This window comes from Pelecanus crispus, chromosome 9 (assembly GCF_030463565.1).
Source record: "Pelecanus crispus isolate bPelCri1 chromosome 9, bPelCri1.pri, whole genome shotgun sequence".
In the NCBI taxonomy this organism is placed as follows: domain Eukaryota; kingdom Metazoa; phylum Chordata; class Aves; order Pelecaniformes; family Pelecanidae; genus Pelecanus; species Pelecanus crispus.
Window position 1 is genome coordinate 39,463,417 of NC_134651.1, and position 22,796 is coordinate 39,486,212.

The following is a 22,796-nucleotide window of genomic DNA, read 5'->3' on the forward strand; positions in this document are numbered from 1 at the left end:
ATGAACGAGGTAAAGGAGGCTCTAAGAAACATAGAGCAGAACTACAAGCTCTTCCTGCAGCAGCAGTTTACGTTTATCGGAGCACTGCAACACACCCGAGAGAATGCACATGACATGATCAGACCTGTGGCAAGCATCAACCAGGTACGAAGTGTTCAGCACAAAGTTCTCTGCCGATGAGAACAGGGACCAACACAGCACTGTTGCGCACTTGGGTCTAGTTCAGGGATGAATGAATATTTTTACTAAGGGAAGATGCACAAAATTTCTCTAGTAACGTTTGTGTATAACTCTGCAAACCAGCGGCAAAAGATTAACTAGGAGAGAGAAATACCTATGTTATGCCTTCCCATTTACAGCGAAGGAATTTTATTGCTGAGCATCACTTTATGATTTAGTTTAACACCGTCATTTTGCTGCTGAGGCATAGCCAGAAATACAGGGTACAAGAAAACAATCAAACCAACCCTCCTTCCCCAGCCACACATGGAATCTGTAATCCTTAACTTGTAGTAACCAGCACGCTTGCCTCTTCCCCCTGGTATTGGTGCTGCTGTATCTTTCTATAGTGCTTATTAAAAATAATGGCTGTGTTACAGAGGTAGGATGATGGATTGAGGGCTGAAAGTCCCAAGTGGGCTAGGGGTTTTCTGGGCTAGTAAGTGAATTGTCTTGGAATTTTTATAACACAGGATGTTTTAAGTAGTGCAAGGAACTTGGACCACCTGCAGACAGAGAGGGAAGAAAAAATCTAAATAAAATTAGAATTGTGGATATCAGACAGCAGAATCCAGGCACAAAACCCAGATGGATGCCAAAGCCAGAGTGAAAGCCAAGCGGTTATTAGGATTAGGGCACAGATGTGAGATGGTTGTCTTTTCTAAGGGCTGACGCTCTGATATAAGGGCTGTGCTCATAGCATCGCGACAGACATTATGCTGAACCATTTTGTCCAAAAATGGGCACTGAGATTTTTGTATAACTTTATGCTGGTTTTAAAAGTGCCAATATTTCAGTGGTACCGAGCAAGCTTAGACTCCGCTTCTTGGCAGAGGTGGAAGGCCTGCTTGTTGTGGGGGTGAAACCTCATAGGTAACGACTTCAGCAATTACATTGATCCACAGCAGCATTTGTGATACGGTAACATGTGAACTTAGTGGTGGCAAACTGTACTGCACAGATAGCCCTGAGGGTACAACCACGTTACCCCAGGGGGAAGACGGGAAAGGGAAGAGCGCAAGTTACTGGGGAGAACAGGGAGCAATCGGTGCAGCGCATACTGGTGATGCATTGTGCAGGAACTGAACCACTACCAAAGAAACTGCATCCATTTTATTTCACTACCATGCTCCTGAATCAGCCCAACCCTATATTTAATTTTGCCTGGGAAGGCACAAGAATAAAAGCAACAAATGCAGAAATATGTGTGGTCTCAGCCTACAGCTGACTTGACTGCCAGCTTTCTTTGCATGTAAACATAGACACTACAGAAAAAACCGATACTGCACTTGAACATGACTGCACTTCTAACCCCTAAAAGCTGTATGTGGTAGCATTTTCAGTGTTGAGTGATGACATTTCTCAGAGAAAAGAGGAGAGCATAGTAAGGTGGAAAGGTCAAAGAGCACACCACCGTCAAGCAATGGCAACAGCTCCTTAAAGACTTCTACATGGAGTAGGATATAAAGGCAAATCCCAAATGTTTTTGTGAGAGAAGCTCCTCAGTCATTGCTTCAGCCAGAGATTCAAATCACCCGGTGAGTCCCTGCCCTGCAGAGCCTGGCTGCGGTCATGACATCGGCCCAGCACAGGGGCTGTCTGTGAGCTCCCCTGGCTGCAGCTCAACTGCTCACCAGCCGTTGGCTCATGCAGAGCTGGGCAGCCCTTGCAAGCCCTTGTTCCTGTAGTCCTGGTCCCCGTCCTGGTTATGCAGGTGCATTAACTCACTGTTGTTGATGTGGACAAAAAGAAGTCCTGTTATCCCATCGGTGAACATCCAGCCTAAAATGCTATTCTCTTTAGGACTACTTCTGCTCACAGCAGCAATAAAAAATCCTGCCACTCACAAGGACACAACGCTCAGCAAACAGTGTGGAAGGAGGAATCTGTAGTGGAAATGGACCCTTAGGGGCCATTTTTTATTTTTCTTACAAACCTGCTGAGAATTTGCCCAAGCACATAGCATGGCTTTTCTGTATGCAGGAACCGTACTGGTGGTGGAACAGCTACTTCGTTCTTGTCTTGAAATCTTACAGAAAGCACTGAAGGTGTTGGGAGTCCAGCTATGACTGCCAACCAGCCGCTCAGTATTTTATATTCCGACCACTCATGTCTGAAGCGCCTGTAATTTCTTTGGAGAAGATACTTAATCCCTTGACATAACATTTCGTCATGCAATGCCATTCACTCTGAGTAACAAAAATGCTCAAGGCAAACAGGGAATATCATTGCTATAACAGGTTAGTAAGGACAATTTAGATTAAATGGGTTTAGTTTGCAGTCACATCTAGCGGTGCCAAATAAAGAACCATGAAGAATGCATGTATGTGCAAACACATCCACACTGTTACTCCAAACCAGTCCCAGTTTGGTCGCTGCCCTCACCTCCCACCTTGCTCTGCCTAGGCAGCCGTGGCAGTGGCAGAGGGGGCCCTGCTCAGAGCAGACAGAAAACTCCCCTCACGGTCAACCTGCTTCTGCAGTGCTTGCAGCAGAGCTGTGGTTTTGGCTGCTGTACCCCTACACTTCTTCAAAGAGGGAGGAAGGCTCACTGGTGTGCTGACAAGCAGATCTGTTACCCCAGCCATCTTCAGTCACGATGAATGAGAAGCAAACATCTCAGGCATGCTCTAGAAATCTTACTACCTTCTGCTGTATTGCAGTGTCCATAGTGGCTCATGCCTGCAGTCACGAGAAAGCTACTTCTTGTCACTAACCTAAGCAACTTTGCAGCACAAGTTAAATGTAATTTATCATGCATGACTCTCTCTTTCCCCATGTTGCACTCTACAGGTACAGTCTTACATGGACCATCACTGTAACAATTCCACGGACAGGCGTATCCTCAACATGTTCCTAAACATCTGCAGCGATCTAAGCAAGCTCTGCCACAAGCTGGAAACCATGCATTCTGGTAACAACACAACCAATGGCATTTTAGAGAGATGCAAGCTGCTCCTCAGCCACAGCAACGATCTGAGCGCCATCCGAGCTAAGTAGGTCTCTCCATCAGCTTCGTTTCTTTGTAGGCGATTGTCAATGCTGGAGACTGTCCCAAGAATGCATATTCCCACTTGATTTCTCCATCAATTCTGTTACAACATCTTTCTGGCTTTAGTGAGGGTACAAGGTGCTACCTAGTTTACTATTCCAGCTGTTGGGAAAACATTGCCAGCCTCCATTCACAAAAAGGGGGTCGGTTTGTTTATTTATTTTTTTACTGGTGCACAGAAGGACACATACAGGACTGTGAAGTCACATGCAGTTTACCTCCTCCTTCCTCCTATTCCTGCTCTGCATGTAGCTCATTTCTGTGGGGCAAGTGTCTGTACACACGCTTGAACTCTTCCAGATCTAGCCCACCAGCCAGGATGGTGTGTTTGGCAGGACTCATTTATCAAGATGCAATTCTATCTGTGCCTTTTTGTTTTGGGGAACTGGCTGGCTGTGCATTTCTGCTCTTCCCAGGGGGTCTCAGGGTGCCACTGTGGACTCACCAGGGTTGCGTTGCTGGGACTGCTCTGCCCATTGTTTCCTTCTGTCCCACAGATACCCCCATGACGTTGTGAATCACCTGAGCTGTGACGAAGCAAAGAATCGTTATGGAGGTGTGGTGAGCCTCATCCCCATCGTTCTAGACTGCATGAAGGAGTGGGTAGCCCACATTGAGAAGCTGCCACGGCACGTGCTGTATAATGTGAGTGGTGGAAGTGCTCTCTCCGAGAAGAGGGCACCCCAGGATGCACCAGCTAGGGCAGCCATTTCCCAAACACCACCTTCTGTGCACCTCAAAGCTGAGACCTCAACTAATAACAAAGATAATGTACAAGTGCAGGGGAGTAAGCATGTCCGAAAGAAGAACCTAAATAACACAGAAAATCACAGTGGGAAAATTAAAGGTCCCTGGAAACCACCAGGTAGACATGCCTTTTAAAGGATCAAAGTTCATGCATCTTCTGCTTACCACCTTTAATCAGGTGGCTGATTAAAGACACTGAAACGAATACTAGAGATCCTTCCTGTCCGAGTCCATTTTCTGAAGAGTTAGTCCTGTAAAAGCCAGACTTGGACAGATACGTACTCTCTCCCTTGCTGATGTTTCCACTCTCCTCCTTAAAGTTGCATCCCAACAGAAGTAGCTGTAGCACTACAGCTGGTCCCTTTGACCAGCACTGCGGTGAGAGCAGGGAATAGTCAGAAGCAATCAGATTCTAATCGCTCAGATACAAATCTTAGTGTAAAATCCCATTTCAAGTAGCTTTACCCTTCTCAGACTTCTTTGTGAAGAATGCCCACTCACTCGCCAAAGCCGGAGGTGTGAAGAACCTGCATGTCTGAAGGACACTATGCAGAGCAGCAAAGACCTCTCATTATGGATTCAGACATGTGTTAGACTTGTCCCTAAAATTCCCTCACACTCATTGAAATTGCCTGGTTAGTTGGACCAAAGAATCAAAGTCTACAGGACACTCATGATGTCTCCCTTCCACGCCACTGGCTACAGGAAAGGTCAGCGTGCTTCAGCTGCACCGGCTGTGCTCTGCTGCATCCTTCTTGCAGGTTCTCACACCATTGCCAATACACAGAATCACATAATCCTAGAATTGTTTAGGTTGGAAAAGACCTTTAAGATCATCCAGTCCAACCATTAACCTAACACTACCAAGTCCACCACTAAACCAGTTAAGGGTAGAGTAGCAATTTCATGTTTCCTGGCTTGGTGGCTGGATTATTTTTAATGGAAGTGAAAACTAGGAATCATTAAGGTTGGAAAGGACCTCCAAGATCATCATCACTCAGAACATCTTCCCTTATGCCTGTTTGACTCCTTTGCTGTCACAGCTAGAGATGTAAAGGACAACAAACTTTATTTTGCACTTAGTTTGGTGTACTGACAGTATCCAAACTTGAATACAACACCCCTGTCCTCCCCAGAGCTCTGCAAAGCTAACAAAGTCATTTCCAGTTGGTGTGATTCATGGGAATCTGGTGGGAGCAGAGAGAGTGAGAAAGCTGTGGCCATTTTCAGATCATTCCTTTTCAAACTGCAAGTTAAAATGTGCTTTCCCTCTTTTGAGATGAGAATCTGGCTTGCCTAGCTTTCAAGGATGTTACGAGGCTTAATTCATTAAAACTGCAAGGCATTTGAAACAGTCTCATGCTGCTTTTATACCAGCACTTCGCAATTCCAGCACAGTGACTTTATACCAGTGCTGAAAACGGCTTTCTTTCCAGCCTGCTTAGGGAGGGTCAGCAGAGTCCCAGGCTCTCCCCATTCTCTGGAGCCGATATACATTTTTGGTGGTGCTTTTATTCAAGCACTGTTAACTACAGACTTAAGATCTCAATAATGCCTTGTCTTCCCTGTGTCTGACTGCTTTTTTCCCCCCCTCTCACAGGCAAATTAGCTCCTGTTCTTTGCTTCCTGCTGGAAGACACTCCTGAATAAACAATTTCCCCCTGCATACCTGGCTCAGTTGCTAAAATTGTGAGAAAGCTTTTGCCTTAAGATGATCAGATTTTGGCAACAAGCAGCCAAAAAAGAAGGGAGCATTAATACAGAGGAGGGAGCATAGGAAGGAATGATAGCGCAGATGAAATGGGAAGTATTTTCAGCAGCATTTGTATTCTTCACGTAACCCCACCTTCTTTTGCACCTTTTCCCCTTCCCCTGTCCACATGTGCTGCAATGCAATACCTCTGTTCACCCTGGAGTAGAAGCCTATTTTTAGGAGACATCATGATCCAACTGAATTGAACCTTGGTGAACTCAAAATGGTAACGAAGCTTGCCCAGGTCACACAGAGACTCCTGGGCACTACTGAGGCCACAGCCAGCAAAATGTGACCATCACCCTCTCAGGCTTTATTTGAGAGCCCTGTTGCAGAGGCAGCTTCAGGCAGAAAAATCAAAGTTGCTCGCAGCTGCCCTATTGTGTTTCATGTTGCAAAAACAAGTGTCCGATGACAGTTGCTGTCTTGGAAAGTTTTTCAAAACAACTACACGCTCTGTGGACTAAAAGATGACAAGTGTTGGGGACACAAGGGACGTTTTTCCCAGATCTTGTTTCCAGCCTTCCTCACCCTACCGTGTAGTTTAAATTTGAACACGCGGGCTCTGGTGAGACCAAAATTATCCTCCAGTTTGTAGTTCACTTTCAGCTTCCACGGTACAGCACAGCACAAGCTGTTTGTCAGAACAGTCCTACCACACCTTGTCTACCACCTCCCCCAACCCTGCTGTTCAAAACGCCAATGCAGTTGTCCATTCGTACTTGACAAAGGTTGCGACACACGCAAGAAACACAGTTCCCAAACCTTAATAATAATTCCTAGCCTAGCCCTATCCTTTCAATCATTCTTATGCAGTCGAAATTTTAAGACACAAGCAGAAAAATGAGCACATAAAACTTGCAGTCTGAGGTTTGGTAATGACATGACCAGAATCTGTTGGAAGACTGCAAAGTTAAGTCTCACAAAAACATCTAGACAAATTACTCAATTTCCATACAAGTTCTCCTCTTCCAGAGTGGATGGACACTTCAAAAGACAAAAAGATACAGCAAGAATTGTTTTTCTCTACTACAAATCAAGCTGTTTGAAGAATTTACATAAACAGGATGTAAATGCCAAACGCAGAAGTGCAATAAAGTTTTACTTTAGCCTCCGTGAGCATAAAATTCCATGATACACGCTGAGAAACCAAGCAGGGCACCAAACTGACTTACCTAAAGATCTGTCGGTTAGTCCAGGAAATAAATGCTGGTTTTTTCGTTCAAAGACTGAAATAGAGATACAGGCTGGTAGCAGATGATCTCAACAGAATCCTGGCATCTGTAGGGTCTTAAGTTACCTCTGTGCTCCTCTTGATTCAGCTAAGGATCCAGCCAGGCTTTTGTCAACCTGTAACCGGGCCAAAATATTCTGCGCGTTAAACATCTGGTTCCAGCGCCTCGGTCGCCAAGAGGACGGGGTACGGCTCGGACCCCGAGGAGTTAAGATCAGGGGTCAGGGGTGGTGGTGGGCTCTTAGGGGAACGAGAGGGGGCGATGGAAGGGAGAGGGGAAACTTGGCAATCCCCAAAACATCATTAAAGCCGATGCGGAGCGAAGTGGCAAGCTTCGTGGGGCCTCTAGTGGCCGCGGCCGGGAAACGCCGTGGGACACGGGGCGAGCAGCGGGGCGAGGGGGCGAGCTCCCTGCCCGGCTCCCTGCCCCGCTACCGCACCCTCACATGAGCGTCCAGCGGGCAGAGGCGCTTAAAAAACACTTCTTAAAAACTTCCGACACCCCCGCCGTGCCTCCAAGTCCCGCACCCAAAGGGGCTTTTTGACCTTCGTTATGCACAAGCAGGCCCCTGGCCTGCAGCCAGGCAGTAGCCCCAGTGGCTTCCCCAAGGCTCGAAGGGCAACTGTGGGGCCACCTGCTCCCCACTTTCACAAGGAGCTGTCATTTCGGCAGAGCGATCGGCCGCTCCCCATCACCCTGCTCAGTCAGCTCGCCGCTTTACAAACACGCCCCAGTCAACGGGAGTAGTGCAAAACAATGTTCTCCGAAGTTCTGAATTCGCTTGGTGGTGGTGTAGCACCAAACCGAGCTTTCAGTCAAAGCCGAGCACTGCATCGCTGAGCCAGGGAGCACAGAGCGCTTTGAGAAACCATAAACGCTTTGAAGAAACCATAAACGGTGTTTGGCAGACGTTAAAGATCACCGAGTGAGTCCAAAACTAGAGGGTGCACTTGGACTGAAGGGGACTTCAAGAAAAAAGGTTTAGCCAAGGAAAGCTCTAGACACCGCAATCATGAAGCCCGTCAGCCAAAAGTATTTGGAATAAAGTTTTATCTAAAAAGTAAAGCCTATGTGAATGCTAATGAAGCTTTACTTGCAGAGCTCTTGCTTCTATGAATGTATGGAGAAAGTAACTCTGACTGATTTTCTAAACTATTTTGTAACCACTTTTACTTTTAAAATCCACCATTGCACCAGCAGCTAAGTAGTTCCAATAAACCAAGATCAATCAGCAGAGTAACTTTAAATTCAGGAAATGAAATTATTTCCTTCCCTAATGTCTACTGCATGTTTATTACTTACAGCTGGGTTATGAACTACCAAACATACTACTGCACATTAGCGAATAAGGAAGGTACTTAATTTTTCTTTTTTTGTACCCTAGCGGATGTACTTCTGTGGGCGATATATATCTAATTATTTTTTTACACTGGCAAGCACAGCTTTTCAATGCTAAGCTTGTTAAGGGATATGCAAAATGGATTTAAAATAAGGTAAGAGCAAGCCAAATTCACTATCTGCTTTGTTTTCATTTCGCTGGTCCAAAGACCACTTGCTGTATCACCTAACCCCAAGATAATATTTATGGTAACTCTTAAAATGAAATTCTCCATAAACACCATTACTCAGCCAAAGCGTGTTCATGAACAGACTGTGTCACTCACGCCATCCCCATGCACATGTTGTTCAAGTTTCAGAATTACACTCAGTCCTTAACTGGAATGCTGAGGTTCGTGTATGAATTTCTAAATTGCTTTGAGCAACCTTTCAAATATTATTTTGGGGGGAGGGGAGGACGGGGGGCGGCGGGGGAACCCACCCGTAAGAAAGTGCCAGTCTGGAAAAAAGAAAAAACAAACCAAGCAACCAACCTTAACCTACCAGGTTAAGCTTACGGCAGAATGGCCCCAAAGTACCCCTCAGTTTGAGAAACTGTCCTCCTGCGAGCACAGCGACTCTTCAGCAGGGTACAGCAAAGCTGTAGACAGGACAGGGCGAGCCAGCCAGCTTCTGCCAGTGCCCCTCGCTTTGCAAACAGTCTTTGACAGTGTCAGCTATTAATTTGTCTAATCACTGTGTAGTCTCTACACCACCTGAACAATGCCATACAGAAAGCTAATCCGCAGATTTGCAGTACTGAATTGTTTGCTGTTAAGTTATGGATTATACCAGCATGTCATCATCGAGTTTGTTTTTCACAGAAGAAAAAAGGCTTTGGCTTCATGCAGAAAAACGAGTTAAGGACGAACCGCATGCAAAGAGGGGCAGAACCACTTATCTGCTCTGTATTATGCTGATCTTGGAAGATGCTTCGATGCTGAACGTGTTTCTGCATGCCGCGTCTCAGCACAGCTCGGTCCCGAAGAGGTTGGCTTGCAGGGAATTTAAGACAGAGTAGTGCAAAACAATACATTTTATTTGTTCACAGTTAAACACAAGCAACTGCCTTGACATTTTCGAACATTCTAATAAGGACAGCAAAACCTCCTTTTGGTTTAAGTTCTCTTTAGCTTACGATTGTACCATTTCCTCGTATTTTGTATTTATGGCATTTAATGTGGATTGTTTAACATGCTTACAAAGAGCAAGGCAGGGAACAGATTAACTTGACAAAGACAGCAATTTTAGATTTAACTAAAAGCAGTCAGTTAAAAAAATCTGTTTCCACTTCACTGATGGGACCCCTTCAAACAAACTGCAAGTTAACTACATACAGCAGATCCATGATTTTTAGACTTACAAAAAAATTGCAAAATTTGTTCCTCCATAATCTTTGTGGTCCATAAACAAACCTAAAGTGGTTTCCGTTACTATCCCGGTGCTAAAATCCTGTTTAAAAGAAGAAAAAAGCCACCTTATCAATGCGCTTGCATTACCGCCAGGGCATTTTTGTAACCGACAACAAAACACGCCTCTCCTCAGAACAAGTGAAGTCATGGTGTAAGCAGGACACCTCTTTGGGCTCGGTAAAGCAGGAGGATGGGCTAACGAACTCCTCCAACGCAACGGCATCCGACGGCTGAGCCAGCCCTTCAAGGGCGATGTGCAAATGTTCACTCCTGGGGCTGGGACCCTGTGGGGCAAGGGGCAGGAAACCTCCGAATCTTACTGAAACATACGCTACCACGTTTGCTACCACTAAGTCTTAGAAAGCCTATAGACATGTCGACAAAACCAGTCTGTCACTTACAACCAACTCTCTATTTTCTATTCCATGCAGATTCAAGCTTTGACAAAACCACTGAAGTTCACCTTTACTTTCAGAGTTAGGACTGACCAACCGCAAGGACACTGAGAATAATTTAGACAGGCAGAAATGTATTTAGACCCTAAGTGTTATGGAAGAAGCGGAACGGGAGAAAAGTACTGTCAGGTGGATGTTAGCATATTGCCAGCCACTTTGACAGAGTCCCATTCCTATTCAGGTTAAGAAGGGATCTGAACTACAAGTGCAAGTGTACTTGGACTTGATTTATATGAGAGGATTCTTGAACAGCAGCTGCCACCCACAGAATGTTTAAGAGAAGAGGCCACGTGTGATGCAGGGTAACTGTGAAGCCTGATATGTCTCAGTACGCCTGGACCCAGACATATCTAACATTTAAAAGAATCACGCTGCCTTCCTAACAGCAGGCTCTGTTCTGTCACGAAGGAGATTGTGTCTGACCACTGACAAGCCCTGATCCCACAATCCTCCTTCACAGAAGGCTCATCATTTGACTTAAAACATGATTAACGCAGAAAGGCTTCACGCCAGAATTCTGATTCTCCGTTTGAGCAGGCTTCCTCTTCAGCCTTGTCTTCTAAGGAAATGGGACGAGGGCGAAGGGGAGATACCTAGAGCCAAATCGACATTGCTGTGCTGAAAAATGTGCTGCAGTCCGAACAGAACAGCCCTCAAAGGAAACCATATTCTGTAAGTCAAGCCCAAAAACGTGTTCCCAGGCACAACGAAGCCAATTTCTTGGACTCAGAGGACAGTAGTCTTGCTCAGTCTGGGAACAAAGACCAGAACTACGAAGGAGGGTCAGGCAGCACAAGTATTTCCCTGATTAGAGAAACAAATGCTCTTCTGCAAATCTTCATAAGCTTGCAATTCTACATACACGCTCTGCACGCTCTCCCTACTTGAGTAAAGCTTCCTTTTCCCTCTTCTCCCACCCCAACTGCTTTCCCATATGAACCAGTCTGAGGTCAGTACCAGTCTGTCAGGCAAACACTTAAAATACCAAAAAGATCAGAAGCTAGTGTTTTAACAAGTCTCCAGCACATACGGTCTCTTCTGCATTACAAGCTCCAGTTCCTTATTAAGTGTCTGTTCAAATGTAACTTTCCAGGAAATGTTAAGGACAATATAAACAAGGATCATGAATTAGGGCAAATGAATCGTTTTGCAGAGGTACACTGTTCTTTAAACATCTAGGTATTCAATCAGAGTCCAACTTAATGAAGACTGGGCTCTGAGGCATGTGGGACAGTGGACAGGCAAAACAGAGACCTTTAGATGAACGCACTAGAAATTCTATTGCTGCTTCTCTCCAGGATGAAAGCAACCAAAGTCACCCGGACAGGCAGCACAATTAACTGTTCTAAATTGGAAGCTTGCAAGGAAATACAAAGCATTCATAGTAGACTCACAAATGTTAATTTGGCCTCATATTGCACTCAAGTTCATGAACGCAGCCGCTCACTGGGGACAGGGAGAAAGGGAAAAAAATACTTGCAAATGCTAACAGTTGTCCCTTCAAATTAGTACACGCTGCTAAGGACTGAATTTTCTGAGAAAGAAGCAAGAGTTAGGCTGGGCATTTCAATTCCAGACCCAAAAATCCACTTTGCATTCATTCAGCAGCCTTCTTCCATTTCTGGACATCAATCCTATTCCGCTGCATGAGCTAGCTGCTCAGACCAAAGAAACATAAAAGCTTTTAGTTAAACTTGCATTCACGCCTCCTGTTCTATGCCAAGAATATGAAAATAACACTGATTGACTATCTTCCTTTTTAACTGTGGTCATGATGAGTTTCATTGTAGTCCATGATATGAAGCTGTCCAACACTGCTTTCCTGGATCTTAGGCGAGAGGCTAAGGTTATTGGGGCTTGGAGGGGCCTTTGTCTCCATGCTTGGATCTTTACATAGTTCAGTCTTTAGAGCATCAGAAAGCCTATTGATGGTTACACCCTCCTCATCACACTGGCTCTCGCTCTTGTTGCGAAATAATTCTCGCGCCTTCATTCCAAGGAAGCTCTTGGAGCTGGGGAGTGAACCTACAGTCAGTGGGACAGTAGTCGAGGGCTCCAGCAACACGGACGTCTCCCAGCGACTGCTGAATCTCTGGTTCGGGGGTTTTTCTGGGGTGGAGAGCTCACTGCTGCTGCCACCCTTACTGCTACTACTACCTCGAGTGCTGGGAGGTTTGGTCTCCCCATTTCTACCAATCGTTTCTTCACTGTATCCCGCCACAGTATCTTCATTACCACAATCCAGCCTGTTTTGGAACAAGAGAGGATACAGTGTCAAGGAAATGGTAGCAACTGTTTACAGTGGAAAGGGAAACGCTGGGAAGGCAGGTTACTTTGATTGCTTTCCATTTCTGCTACTGCACATGTACTTCAACAGCTTTCCTTTCACCGTTTTGCAACAAAGCAGAAGTGACAGAGGGTAACCAGAAAAGTGTCTCACGCTCAGCTTTGCAACACCCAGTGTTTTAAGTCCAAAGCTGACAGTAATCCCAAAGCAGAATGGAACTGCATCCTGATCTGTTAAGGTAAAGGAAGAGATCTGTACATCTTCTTCAGATTGTAGAACTTTCTTTTACCTAACCCAAGCACAGGTGATTGCACAAATCTGCTGGCAAGAAATTATTCTGATGCTGTAGCAGAATTTGGTGTAGAAAAATAAAGGTATGATCTGAAGGGAAGTACAGCACTACCTAGACACTATAGGTAGACATATGTAAAACAACTACTTAACAACAGTGTACCAATTTGTAGATTAAGAGAGACAGGTCTATGAGACAAACCAGGGGCTTCTCTCAGACTCTGAGTAAGGGTTCAGCTATCTGTAAAGCACTTCATGAGCACTTCCAGTTTTGTCAATGACTCTCTGTAACCTGGCCAGAGTCCCGAAATAGATTCGGTCTGTAAAAGGGGGAGTAACAGAAATATTGAGATGATGCATCCAAGTGCTAGGAATTCCACAAGGATATCAACTTCCAAGGAGCTGGTCGTGAGTCCAGCATATTTTACATCATCACCCTTACCTTTCTTCTGCTGCTTCAGCTGCTTCTGTTTTATCATCTTCAAGTTTTTTCAGTAGGCTGCTCTTCTCCAGCCGGCCAAACAGATCCAAGATCTCCAGCTCAAATGCCTGCGTGATTCTTTTCTGGGCCTTGTACCTACTTTCTACTGCTTGCAGCTGACCTCTGAACAGAAAGAAACCAAAATCCTTCAGGTCCAGTGTCTCCAGATTCTGCCTCAACCATGACAGTGCATCTGTCAAGGCACAGCTAAAATTTTACATAGGAAACCCCTACCTTGCTTGGATTTTGACATCTTCCAGGTATTTCTTTTGCTCCAGGAAGAGGTGGTCCTTTTTAGCAAGCTGAGATTCCAGTTCAGCTATCCGTTTCTGGGAAGCATCAAGCCTTTGGCTTTGCTGTTGAACACACAATTTTGCTTTCTCCAGTTCTTTCCGAAAAGCAGCATGCAACATTTCAACCTCCTCAAAGGAAAGAACACAATGTTAAAGTATAATTTGATCGTGTGTTATTTTTATTAATATTTAGACATGCTTCTGATGCTATAAATAGATACATTTTAAAGCAAGATGGAATAAAAGCAGCATTTCTAAAAACAGATATAGAAAAGTGGATACTCTGAGGATGTACACTATTAAGTTACTGGGAAAATAACTATACATCACTGGAATTTATTAGCACCTTGGTGTTCCTTATGAAAAGCTCTTTTCAGCAAAGCAAACTTGTCAGTTCTGCACCAGATTAGAAGAGACAAACTTCATTTTAAAACCATTTTTGCAACATGACCTTCATTAAATACCAGTAAAAGACTTTTTTTTTTTTTTGGTTTATTATTCACATTCTTTAATTACTTGCTCTCACGCAGAAACAGTTATATTGTTGTGTAATTTACTTGCTTCTAATTAAAAAAAGGTTTCTTTGAAGTCAGGAAGTAAAACCATATGAGCCACAGAAGTTTCAGTAAAGTTAATACTAACTCTTAATAGGAAAACGACTGAGTGAGAAGAGTAAGACTGCCTTTTCTAAAACAGCACCTCACAAAAACCCGTAAAATCCTGGTTAAGATCTTTCTACAAATTCTAGCACTACTACCCTATGTTATACACTTTCACAAACATAAGAGCCCAATGTTACTTTACCAGCAATACTCTGCTGCCAATTACATTAAGAGCACAGTAAAGTCCTGGCCTTTGGCAAGAAAAAATTGTTAAGAATTTACATCAAGGGGCTAAAACTGACTTCTTCAGGTGTACCCTAACATCCCTTTCTCAGCTTTCAGGCACAGGGCACTGAAGATATTCCATAAACCTACAGTGCACAAAAACATCTGACCAGAAGACTAAATATGAAATCCAATCCCTGAAAAATCAATTTCAAAATAAAGTCTGTGTTAAGTTATGAAGCATTTCCTTCATTCTGAACGCAAGGCTGAGAACAGCTTGACGATGACCTCAAGTGAAGTCTTCCCCAAAAGGCCTCCTCTGCAACTCTGCAATCATACCTTTGTAGTGTCCGTGTGCTTGTGCTGCAGCTGCTCCAGGTACAACTCATTGACCTCTCCAAGAACCAGAAGTTGCCTGTTCAAGAACTCCATCTGCTGTTGCACTGATTCGCTGTTGGAAAGCTTTCAAGAGAAATTGAACAGAATCAAACATTGGAATGAACAGTCCAGCAGGACAGTCACAGCTGACAGGCACTGTGTTCACAGGGTATTTTTATAAAGAAGGGAGACAAAGACAAGAATCCAATGCATCACAGGCAATAAGTGTTAAATAAATTAGTTTGCATAAAGCTGGTGACAGTCCACACAGAACTTCACCATATAAGCAATTGTTTCCCTTAACATAACCATGTTTCCACTTACACGAGAAGCCCATTCAACTTTCTGATACAAACAATATCTCTAAGATGCCAAGATTTAGCAGAGTTTTAATACAAATTCATATTGCTCAGGCTACAAATTCCTATTGTGGAAAAAGCAGCCAAAATGAGAAGTTTCAGAAGCCTCTGAATTGAGTTTAAAGTTTCTTCACCAAAATATGTTTCTCTGTGTTGTTTTTGTGCAATTAATTTCAGATTCTATGGAACTAAGCACAGGCTTCTTTCAGAACAAGAAAGAAAAAGCACCTGATAAAAATTATCAGGAAAAAAAACCCCAAACAGAAAGACATAAAAGGACCCTGGGGACAGTGACTTTTCTTACCTTTTGAGAAACTTGGCTAAGAAGCAATTCAGTGTGACACACCTTGTTGTTAGCCTTCTTTAATTCTAACCTCAGATCTGCAATCATATTCCGGCAGTCTTCCAGCTTGGTCTGTTCAAATAAAACAAACTCACTCAGGGTCGTGAACTTTAATAAGGACTAGCAATGGCATATGGCTGGAGGACCGTAACCCCCAGCACTGTAAATCAAGTTATACTGAGTAATTGCAAAAGTCCCCAAACCAGCTAAGATACTGCATTCTCCTATTTCTAACCTGAAGACAGCACAAAACAGAACTATAAAAGGACAATGACTAAGTTCAGCATTTCTAGTTATGCACTGTCTTATTCTGAATTAGGACAATATCCCTAATAGACACACGTAACTTTCTCTCAGGTATTTCGTGCCATGTTATTAGGAAGGTTATTTTTAAAACTAGCAAGTAGATAACATAATTTTGTTCAGTGTCATGCTTCATACCTGCAATTCCTGGCTCTGGTTGTAGAATTCCTCCCGGTCGTGTTGCAGCTGTCTGATCTGGCTGTGAAGCTGAGCCACTATATTTTCATGTTCCTCCTGAAACTTGTGGTACCTTGCCTGTTCTTTCTGCAGACTCAGTTTCAAGGCCTGGATTTCTTTTTCCTGTAGTTTCAGCTGATCTTTCTGTTAAGAACCCCATATGAAGCATCAGACATCTGCTTTATCAGTTAGAACATCTGTCCTAAGTTGCTAGCTAGTGAAGCACTAGTATAAAAAAATCATTTTATATAAAGCGTGTTTAAGAACATTAAAGAACATTTTAAATAGAGCATGTTTAAGAACATTAAAGACTTTTAGGGGCTTTTTTTGGTTGAAAGAGAGATTAAATGGTGCTAGAGTGGACAGGCTGAAAACAAGTCACATCCAAAGGCAGAGTGAGCAATAGCAGGTTCTTCCGCTGCTTGGACTTGGGCTTCACAGTGATGTGAACAGAAGTTCATTTTCCAAAACCTATTTGGAAAGCTATTTTTGGCTTTTCTACTGAATTATCCAAAGGTGAAACTGTAGCTGGAAATAGCTATAATATGGAGGTACAGAATGAAACATGCCTAAATCTGTAATGAGACACCCTTCAATGCACTTATAACTTCAAATTTTATCATAGTAAATACCTCTGGAAAAGGACATTTGAGTTTTCAAAGTTTTGGCTATTGCTCCTCAGTTGAGGAGTGGAAGGACACTACTTCTCCAAATAATACAATAATGTGTCTAGCCAGGCATTAAGTAACCACTCCACTAACTGTGAAGCCTTTAATACTATCCAAAGGCAAGTGCTGGCAGGGGTCAAGCATGCAGGCATCCACTGATTCAGTTGCCTACAGTCAAATAGAAACTACAGGTTTTAATAATCATGGTGTACGTAACTCATCCACAAGTCATTCCATAAACACTGACTTTAATAAGGTGAGAAATGAGGCTTCTTTTTTAATGGAGTGGTACTGAAAGATACTGGCGAAAACAATTAATACTTGTTCTAGCACCACTGTGTTTTAATGACTGCTAGAGTTGTATCCCTGCTCACCATGGCAGCATTATGTTCCTCCAGTGCTGTTGCTTTAATCACTTTTCGCAAGAGTCGACGGTTCCGAAGGGCATGTTGCTGTCTTTTGAAGCGTTCGTACAATAACTGGTTGTGCAGCAAAAGCAATTGGTTACGCAGGGTGTGAATCTCATCTGACGGGGGAGAACCTGGATTGGAGTTAGAAGACTCAAGAGGTTACTGAACTGTACTGTCCCTGTTCCACATATGGGAAATATTTTCTAAAATGAGCAAATTAGATTTCTTTGAAATTACAACTTCAAAATCTGTCTGTTCCATCTGATCTCCAACATAAACTTAAAATTTTAAACATTTTTCCGAGAGCAACATGTATACGCTTCAAATGGATTGCTCCTTCTATTTAGAAAAAAAGCCAAGCATTATCACAGAAGCCTAAGAGCACAGAAATATGACACACATGTGAAGCAGCAAGAAAAACAATCACCAGTTTTAGATTCAAGTAGTATTTCAAAGGTGAAAGGATCTGTTAGATGATCAGCATCACTCTGAAGGCTAGCAGATTTTAAATGGTCAACAGTAGAAATGACTGGAATTGTGGGGAAGGCAGTTTTCACTTTTTAAAGATAAAAAAACCAGCTCATCTCACTGGAACACAGATGTCTATCTGCTAAGCAGATAAACCATGACTTAATGGAGGGCACCATTTTTTTTTTTTTTTTTTTTTTTTTTTACTAATGCAGCAGAAAAAGTATGCAGGTCATTGTTTAAGCAAGTCTAATGACAGAACAGATTGCCAAAACACGTAAGAAACTTCCTCACCTCCAAAGTGAGTCCAGTCAGCGGATTTGCTTGGCAAAGACAATCTGAAAAATGAAAATGCAGCATTAAATAGAAAGTTCAAATATGCAAACACTCTGCAAGTCACTTTAAAATGGAATGCCCACCTCAAAAGAGCTTACAGCCTCATGAACGTACAATTATGGTCAGTTGGTATGAAGACAGTAAGGAGGAACTGTGCAAGCAGCAGGTTGCAAGGGCAGATGATGGAGGGCATAATTTCTTGGAAGTTAGAGAAAAAGCCTCTCAAGCATAGAAAACAGCATCAGGACAAAGCAGAATACAGGGTACTAAGATGAAAAGAAGGAATACAGCAGATACACCTAAACCTTAAACCTGGCTCTCCAGTTCTTCGCTTCGTGTATATTAGAAAGAAGAAAGTATCAATCTCCCCTTGGCCTCTACATTTGCTTTTGACTATCTAGTGTGGGACTTAAACCTGATGAAGTAAGCAAATCTCACTAACAGTGGTACCAAAACCACACTTGCAGCACAGCCAACAGCCCTGCTTTTTCATCCCCAGCTCTGTCAGTGAAGGCAGTAAGAGTCCTACGGTCACAGCCCCATTTTTATACTAAAGCAAACTAGTTACCACTGCAAATATAAAAATCCTCCACCCAGAACCCCTATCTCAGTTAACAGTAATGTTTCACAGAACACTGTTTCATTGTAGATTTCCAGACACACTTGCTTTTCAGGCACAGCTACTGAAATAAAGCCAGCACAAAAAGGAGTAACAGGGAAGTTTGCAAAGTAAGATCTTCAGTCACCTACTTGTTCAGCTCCTTAGTGTGTGCATCCGCTCCTTGCTGTATCAGTCTGTCCAGCACTTCCACGGGAGAAGTAGAGGACATGCAGTCATCATCCTGGGTTCCCTTGGCTTTCTTTAGCAGCTCCTCAGTCTTCTTGCCGACAAAGAGGTAGGCAGTCTTTGGTAATGCAACCTCAAAAAGGTGCTCATATAGGGGAGGCTGCCCACTCCCAAACACCACTCTTCTTTGTGCTGGTACTTTGCAAGGGCTGGGAGTGAGAATACTTGTCTCCCCAGAGGTTCCTTCCCTGTTACCAGCAGGGCTTTCACCAGAGCCTCCACAGGGCTTGTCTATGGGAGTAAATGTTTGTTTGGGTGTTTCCCGCGCACTCTCAGGCCCAGGCTTGTCCAGAGAAGATGTTAAGGGCTCAGAGTTCTGACTGTGTCCCTGAACACTAGAGACTACTGAATGGGTCTTCTTCTGAGAGCCTGACAGACTTTCATTTGTGCGGTAAAATGGAGAGTCAAATCCTCCTCTAGGCACCATGTGTTCAGCATCGGTTGTGATCTCAGAGATCTCTTTAGATATTGCATCTGAGAAGGATGGGAGAGGGGAGCATAATTACACATCTTGTATTTCAACATTACAAACATTTCCTTAGCTAAGATGTATGTAAGGATGATGGAAATTACCTTCCTCTCTGTCCTTTTCAGCACTATCTTCAAAAGACAAACCACCTAAAAACTCTGGAAGATCACTTAAGGTTACTGAACTTTTACTACCAGGTGTGTCTGAAGAAAAGAAAAAAAGAAAAGTTAATTGTACAGATGCTGTTTTCTCCAGCATTATCCCAGCACAAAACAGAAGTCTTTTACTGCTGAAAGGGCCTTAGAATAAGCTTGTCCCTCCTTCAGATGCTTCCTCAAAGGAGGAAGCTATCTGACTCCTGTTCCATTCCATGGGGAAACCAGTTCAGAGATCAGTCACTGGTCTGTCCAGAATCCCAAAATGTAGTTTTGTAAACTTAACATTCACTATTGCACAGCAAGTGTAGGTGCCCGCCTCTATGAATAAGGATGTGCTGTTTGCAAGTTAACCCATTAAATAAATTTAAAGAGAGGCTTAACTGTAGAGTGACTACTATACGTCCACATTAGCATTAAACTCCTCTTCAGCTTTTGATCTGGCTACACAAGGACACAGTGCTTACCTGAAAAGAGGAAGTTTAGCCAACTGATGTAAGACAAACTGGACAATATGCGACTACTGATCAAAATTCTGAGACAGCTGCCAGGGAGATATACACTAAAGCATGCAGGATAGAAACCTCATGCTCACAGCTCAGCCACAGATTAGGAACCCAGTGAAAAACCTAGCCTGTTCTTAACTTGTAATTCAGAAAGTTCAGATTGCAGTGTTGCTATACAACTTCAGCAAGGAAAACCAGCTTTAAATTTCACTATCATCTCCACTTCAAGGATGGTAAAGATTCACAGTACAGAAGTCTCAAATACAGTGCCAAAATCCCTTTCTACAGCTGTCACAGATGTAGATGACAGAGAATGGAAAATGGAATCTAGATTTACCTATTAGAAGCTGAGTTCCTCAACCATCCACTGTTGATTTCAATACTCCACAGGACTTTAAAAAAAGGTTCAAGTACAGCAATATAATTGTAGATAGAAAACAAAGTTTTTCCAAGAGCCTTTAAAAGGGAGCATATCTATGTTTATATGCAGCCTTACAGTTTGATCCAGACATGTGACATAAAACTTGTTCAAGTAATACTTCATATACAACTTGCTGCTTCTAATAAAAAAAAAAAATACACCCTCGAAGAATCAGGTTTAAAAAAAAAAAAGTTCTTTTTCAGCCTTCAGGGTAGATCTGTATATTTCAACATGCATAAGTATGCATGAGTGCTAGTTAAAAAAATTCTGCAAGCTATTTCTGAAGGTGAATAGTTAAAATGAAATCAAAAGCATCACAAGAAGGTTTTAAGTTGAATCACAGATTAAGGCAGGATCCTGGAACTACAAAGAGCTCAGGGAGAAAAAAAAAAAAGAAAGAGAAAAACCTGTGGAAAAGTGTTTGGCAATTGGAACATGTGTCAATAAAACCAGGATTTGGTTACAATAGGTTATTGTAATGGGGAGAGGAAAACAGAGTTTACCCAATGATTTATCGCTGTTTATGACATTTTGCTGTCGGTACAGTAAAGGCCTCCCAGGATCTGGTTTGTCCTCCTGAAAAAAACCAAACCAAAACCCAAAATAGATTCTTTGCATCAGACATCCATTGGAAACAAACCTCTTGGACAGTTTCATAGAAAGGAAATTCCTGCAAATAGATGGCTTAAATAGCAAACCAATAAAAAACCTCTTAAAACTGTGCAACTGGGAGTGACAATAGTTGTCTAAACTTAGGAAATCGAGTTTTTGCAATAAAATGCAACATTTTTTGTAAGTCACTGATTTTCCTTCTCAGTTATGGTCACTGCATGGATGACAAGTCAATGAAAAAAAAAAATCAGGTTTGTTTGGTAGAAGAGTTTTGTTGTACCTTTTTAGGAGGCGTGGCAGCAGCTGAAGGGAGTGAAACATGCACAAAGTCATCTGAAGTGCAGGGTGGAGGAGGAGACGTGGCTGGCGTTCCCAAAGGTGTTCCTTTCCCCCCTGCTGAAAAGGGGGAGCAAAAGTTTTCTCAGCAAGGTTCCCACTTCCCCATTTCAGCTGAATATTGCATGTAAAGAATTATATGTTTAAACACTAATCTCAACCATTTACTTCTTAAATCTCCTTCAACTACTTACCAAGACAAAAAAGCACAGTTTCCACAAGGCCTGTTTCAGACTTTGCCACTTAATGCACCATAACTTATTTCCTATCTCAGTGTTTGCATCAGTACTGCTTTAGATGACCAGGTACTCAGTTCACAGAAGTAATGACTTAAGCCTATCAAATGGCATAGTGTGGCATTCCTATTCAAGAAGCTGACAGCAAAATTTACAGTCAGAGTTTCTATTATAATAAAACTCGAAGGCCTAATTCCAAAATGCAGCACGTACCAGATGTGCCAAAAGCTTTGCTGTAAGGTTGTGATGCAGACTGGGACGACTCTGATGGGACAATTCCAGGGGAGGTTGGTGGAGTGGTCATACCACAAACTGCAGAAGGAGTCCAGATGGTAACCTACATAGAAGCAATACACAATAAACACAGATCAGTGAAGCTCAGAAAGGAACATGTGAAGCATCTGTATCCAGGTTTTGACACAGGAAATCAGACGGGTATTAAATCTGAAACGTACACTGAGTTCTGAAGAATTCACAGTGCTTCTCAGAAACACCATTTTTTTTAGATTGTCATGAGAAACTACGAACAAAGTGCAAAGAATTAAAAGCATGCTGTGCTTTATCTTCTGCTTTACCTGCTGTGGCTCAGTTGACAGCTGTATTGACTGCAGGCTCAGAATCTGAGGTAGCTGCCCTGGCATTTGTGATAGTGTTAGCCGTGGAGTAGAATATGGGGTAGAAGTCCCTGAAAGTTCAAAAAAAAAAAATTTAAAAGTATTCTACACATCAAATACAGATCAATGATTCTTCTGGCTAGTAGTTAAAGGTTTTCAACCAAAACATTTCAAATCTGTTCAACATACAAAGTGGCAGCTAGGAAACAAGAGACTTTTCTTCTAGCCCAAGAAAATATCTATTGAATATTTTACATACTACAGCTTTTTTTTTTTTTGTTGGTTTGTTGTTTTGGAGCTGAGGTGGGCAAGGGAAGAAGAGGCAGTGGAAAGGCAACTTTGCCAACATTCTGTATGTCTGCATGACCACAGCATATATGTATATATTTCTTTGTCTTTAAATGATGGTTTATTTTCTGGCACCTAAGAATCGGACTTTAAAGTGGGATGAATTAGTAAGATGTCTTTCTGCTATAGGGCCAGTTTTCCTCCAGGAAATGGGTATTCATTAGCCATCAGGCAGGTCTTACCATAGCTGCTCTGTGTGTCAATGTAATAGCTGGCACTGGGGTCAGTTTGATGATGTTTTAAGCTTGTGCAGAGTTTCCGAGACACAGAGTAATAGCCATCTTCATATGAGGCTTCTGCAGGGTCCAGGGAGATTTTGGCACATTCTATCACAACATCATGAGTTTCTAGTCTTTTCCACCTGCAGACAGTTTTTGGATC

General features: G+C 42.9%; 2 protein-coding genes across 7 annotated transcripts in view; one reads left to right on the forward strand and one right to left on the reverse strand.

Moving 5' to 3' along the window:
• SPACA9 (sperm acrosome associated 9) lies at positions 1-4,697 on the forward strand. The gene is made up of 3 exons (XM_009483279.2): positions 1-144; positions 3,013-3,215; positions 3,769-4,697. Exons 1-3 carry the CDS (start codon positions 1-3, stop codon positions 4,151-4,153), a joined length of 732 nt encoding a protein of 243 aa, XP_009481554.2. The 3' UTR covers positions 4,154-4,697.
• A 4,704-nt stretch (positions 4,698-9,401) lies between these two features.
• TSC1 (TSC complex subunit 1) overlaps positions 9,402-22,796 on the reverse strand; it is a 28,892-nt gene continuing 15,497 nt past the window's right edge. For 4 of the 6 annotated variants that reach the window (XM_075717055.1, XM_075717056.1, XM_075717060.1 and 1 more), the window contains 15 exons: positions 22,598-22,776; positions 22,029-22,138; positions 21,667-21,790; positions 21,162-21,277; positions 20,773-20,845; positions 19,292-19,390; positions 18,622-19,192; positions 17,830-17,873; positions 17,032-17,198; positions 15,951-16,133; positions 15,471-15,581; positions 14,769-14,891; positions 13,544-13,731; positions 13,271-13,432; positions 9,402-12,496 (listed from right to left, as the gene is read on the reverse strand). In XM_075717055.1, the coding sequence (XP_075573170.1) occupies positions 12,010-12,496; positions 13,271-13,432; positions 13,544-13,731; positions 14,769-14,891; positions 15,471-15,581; positions 15,951-16,133; positions 17,032-17,198; positions 17,830-17,873; positions 18,622-19,192; positions 19,292-19,390; positions 20,773-20,845; positions 21,162-21,277; positions 21,667-21,790; positions 22,029-22,138; positions 22,598-22,776 (2,737 nt within the window). In that variant the 3' untranslated portion in view covers positions 9,402-12,009. The remainder of the gene's footprint in view (positions 12,497-13,270; positions 13,433-13,543; positions 13,732-14,768; positions 14,892-15,470; positions 15,582-15,950; positions 16,134-17,031; positions 17,199-17,829; positions 17,874-18,621; positions 19,193-19,291; positions 19,391-20,772; positions 20,846-21,161; positions 21,278-21,666; positions 21,791-22,028; positions 22,139-22,597; positions 22,777-22,796) is intronic. The other 2 variants (XM_075717059.1, XM_075717058.1) reach the window with 2 other exon arrangements.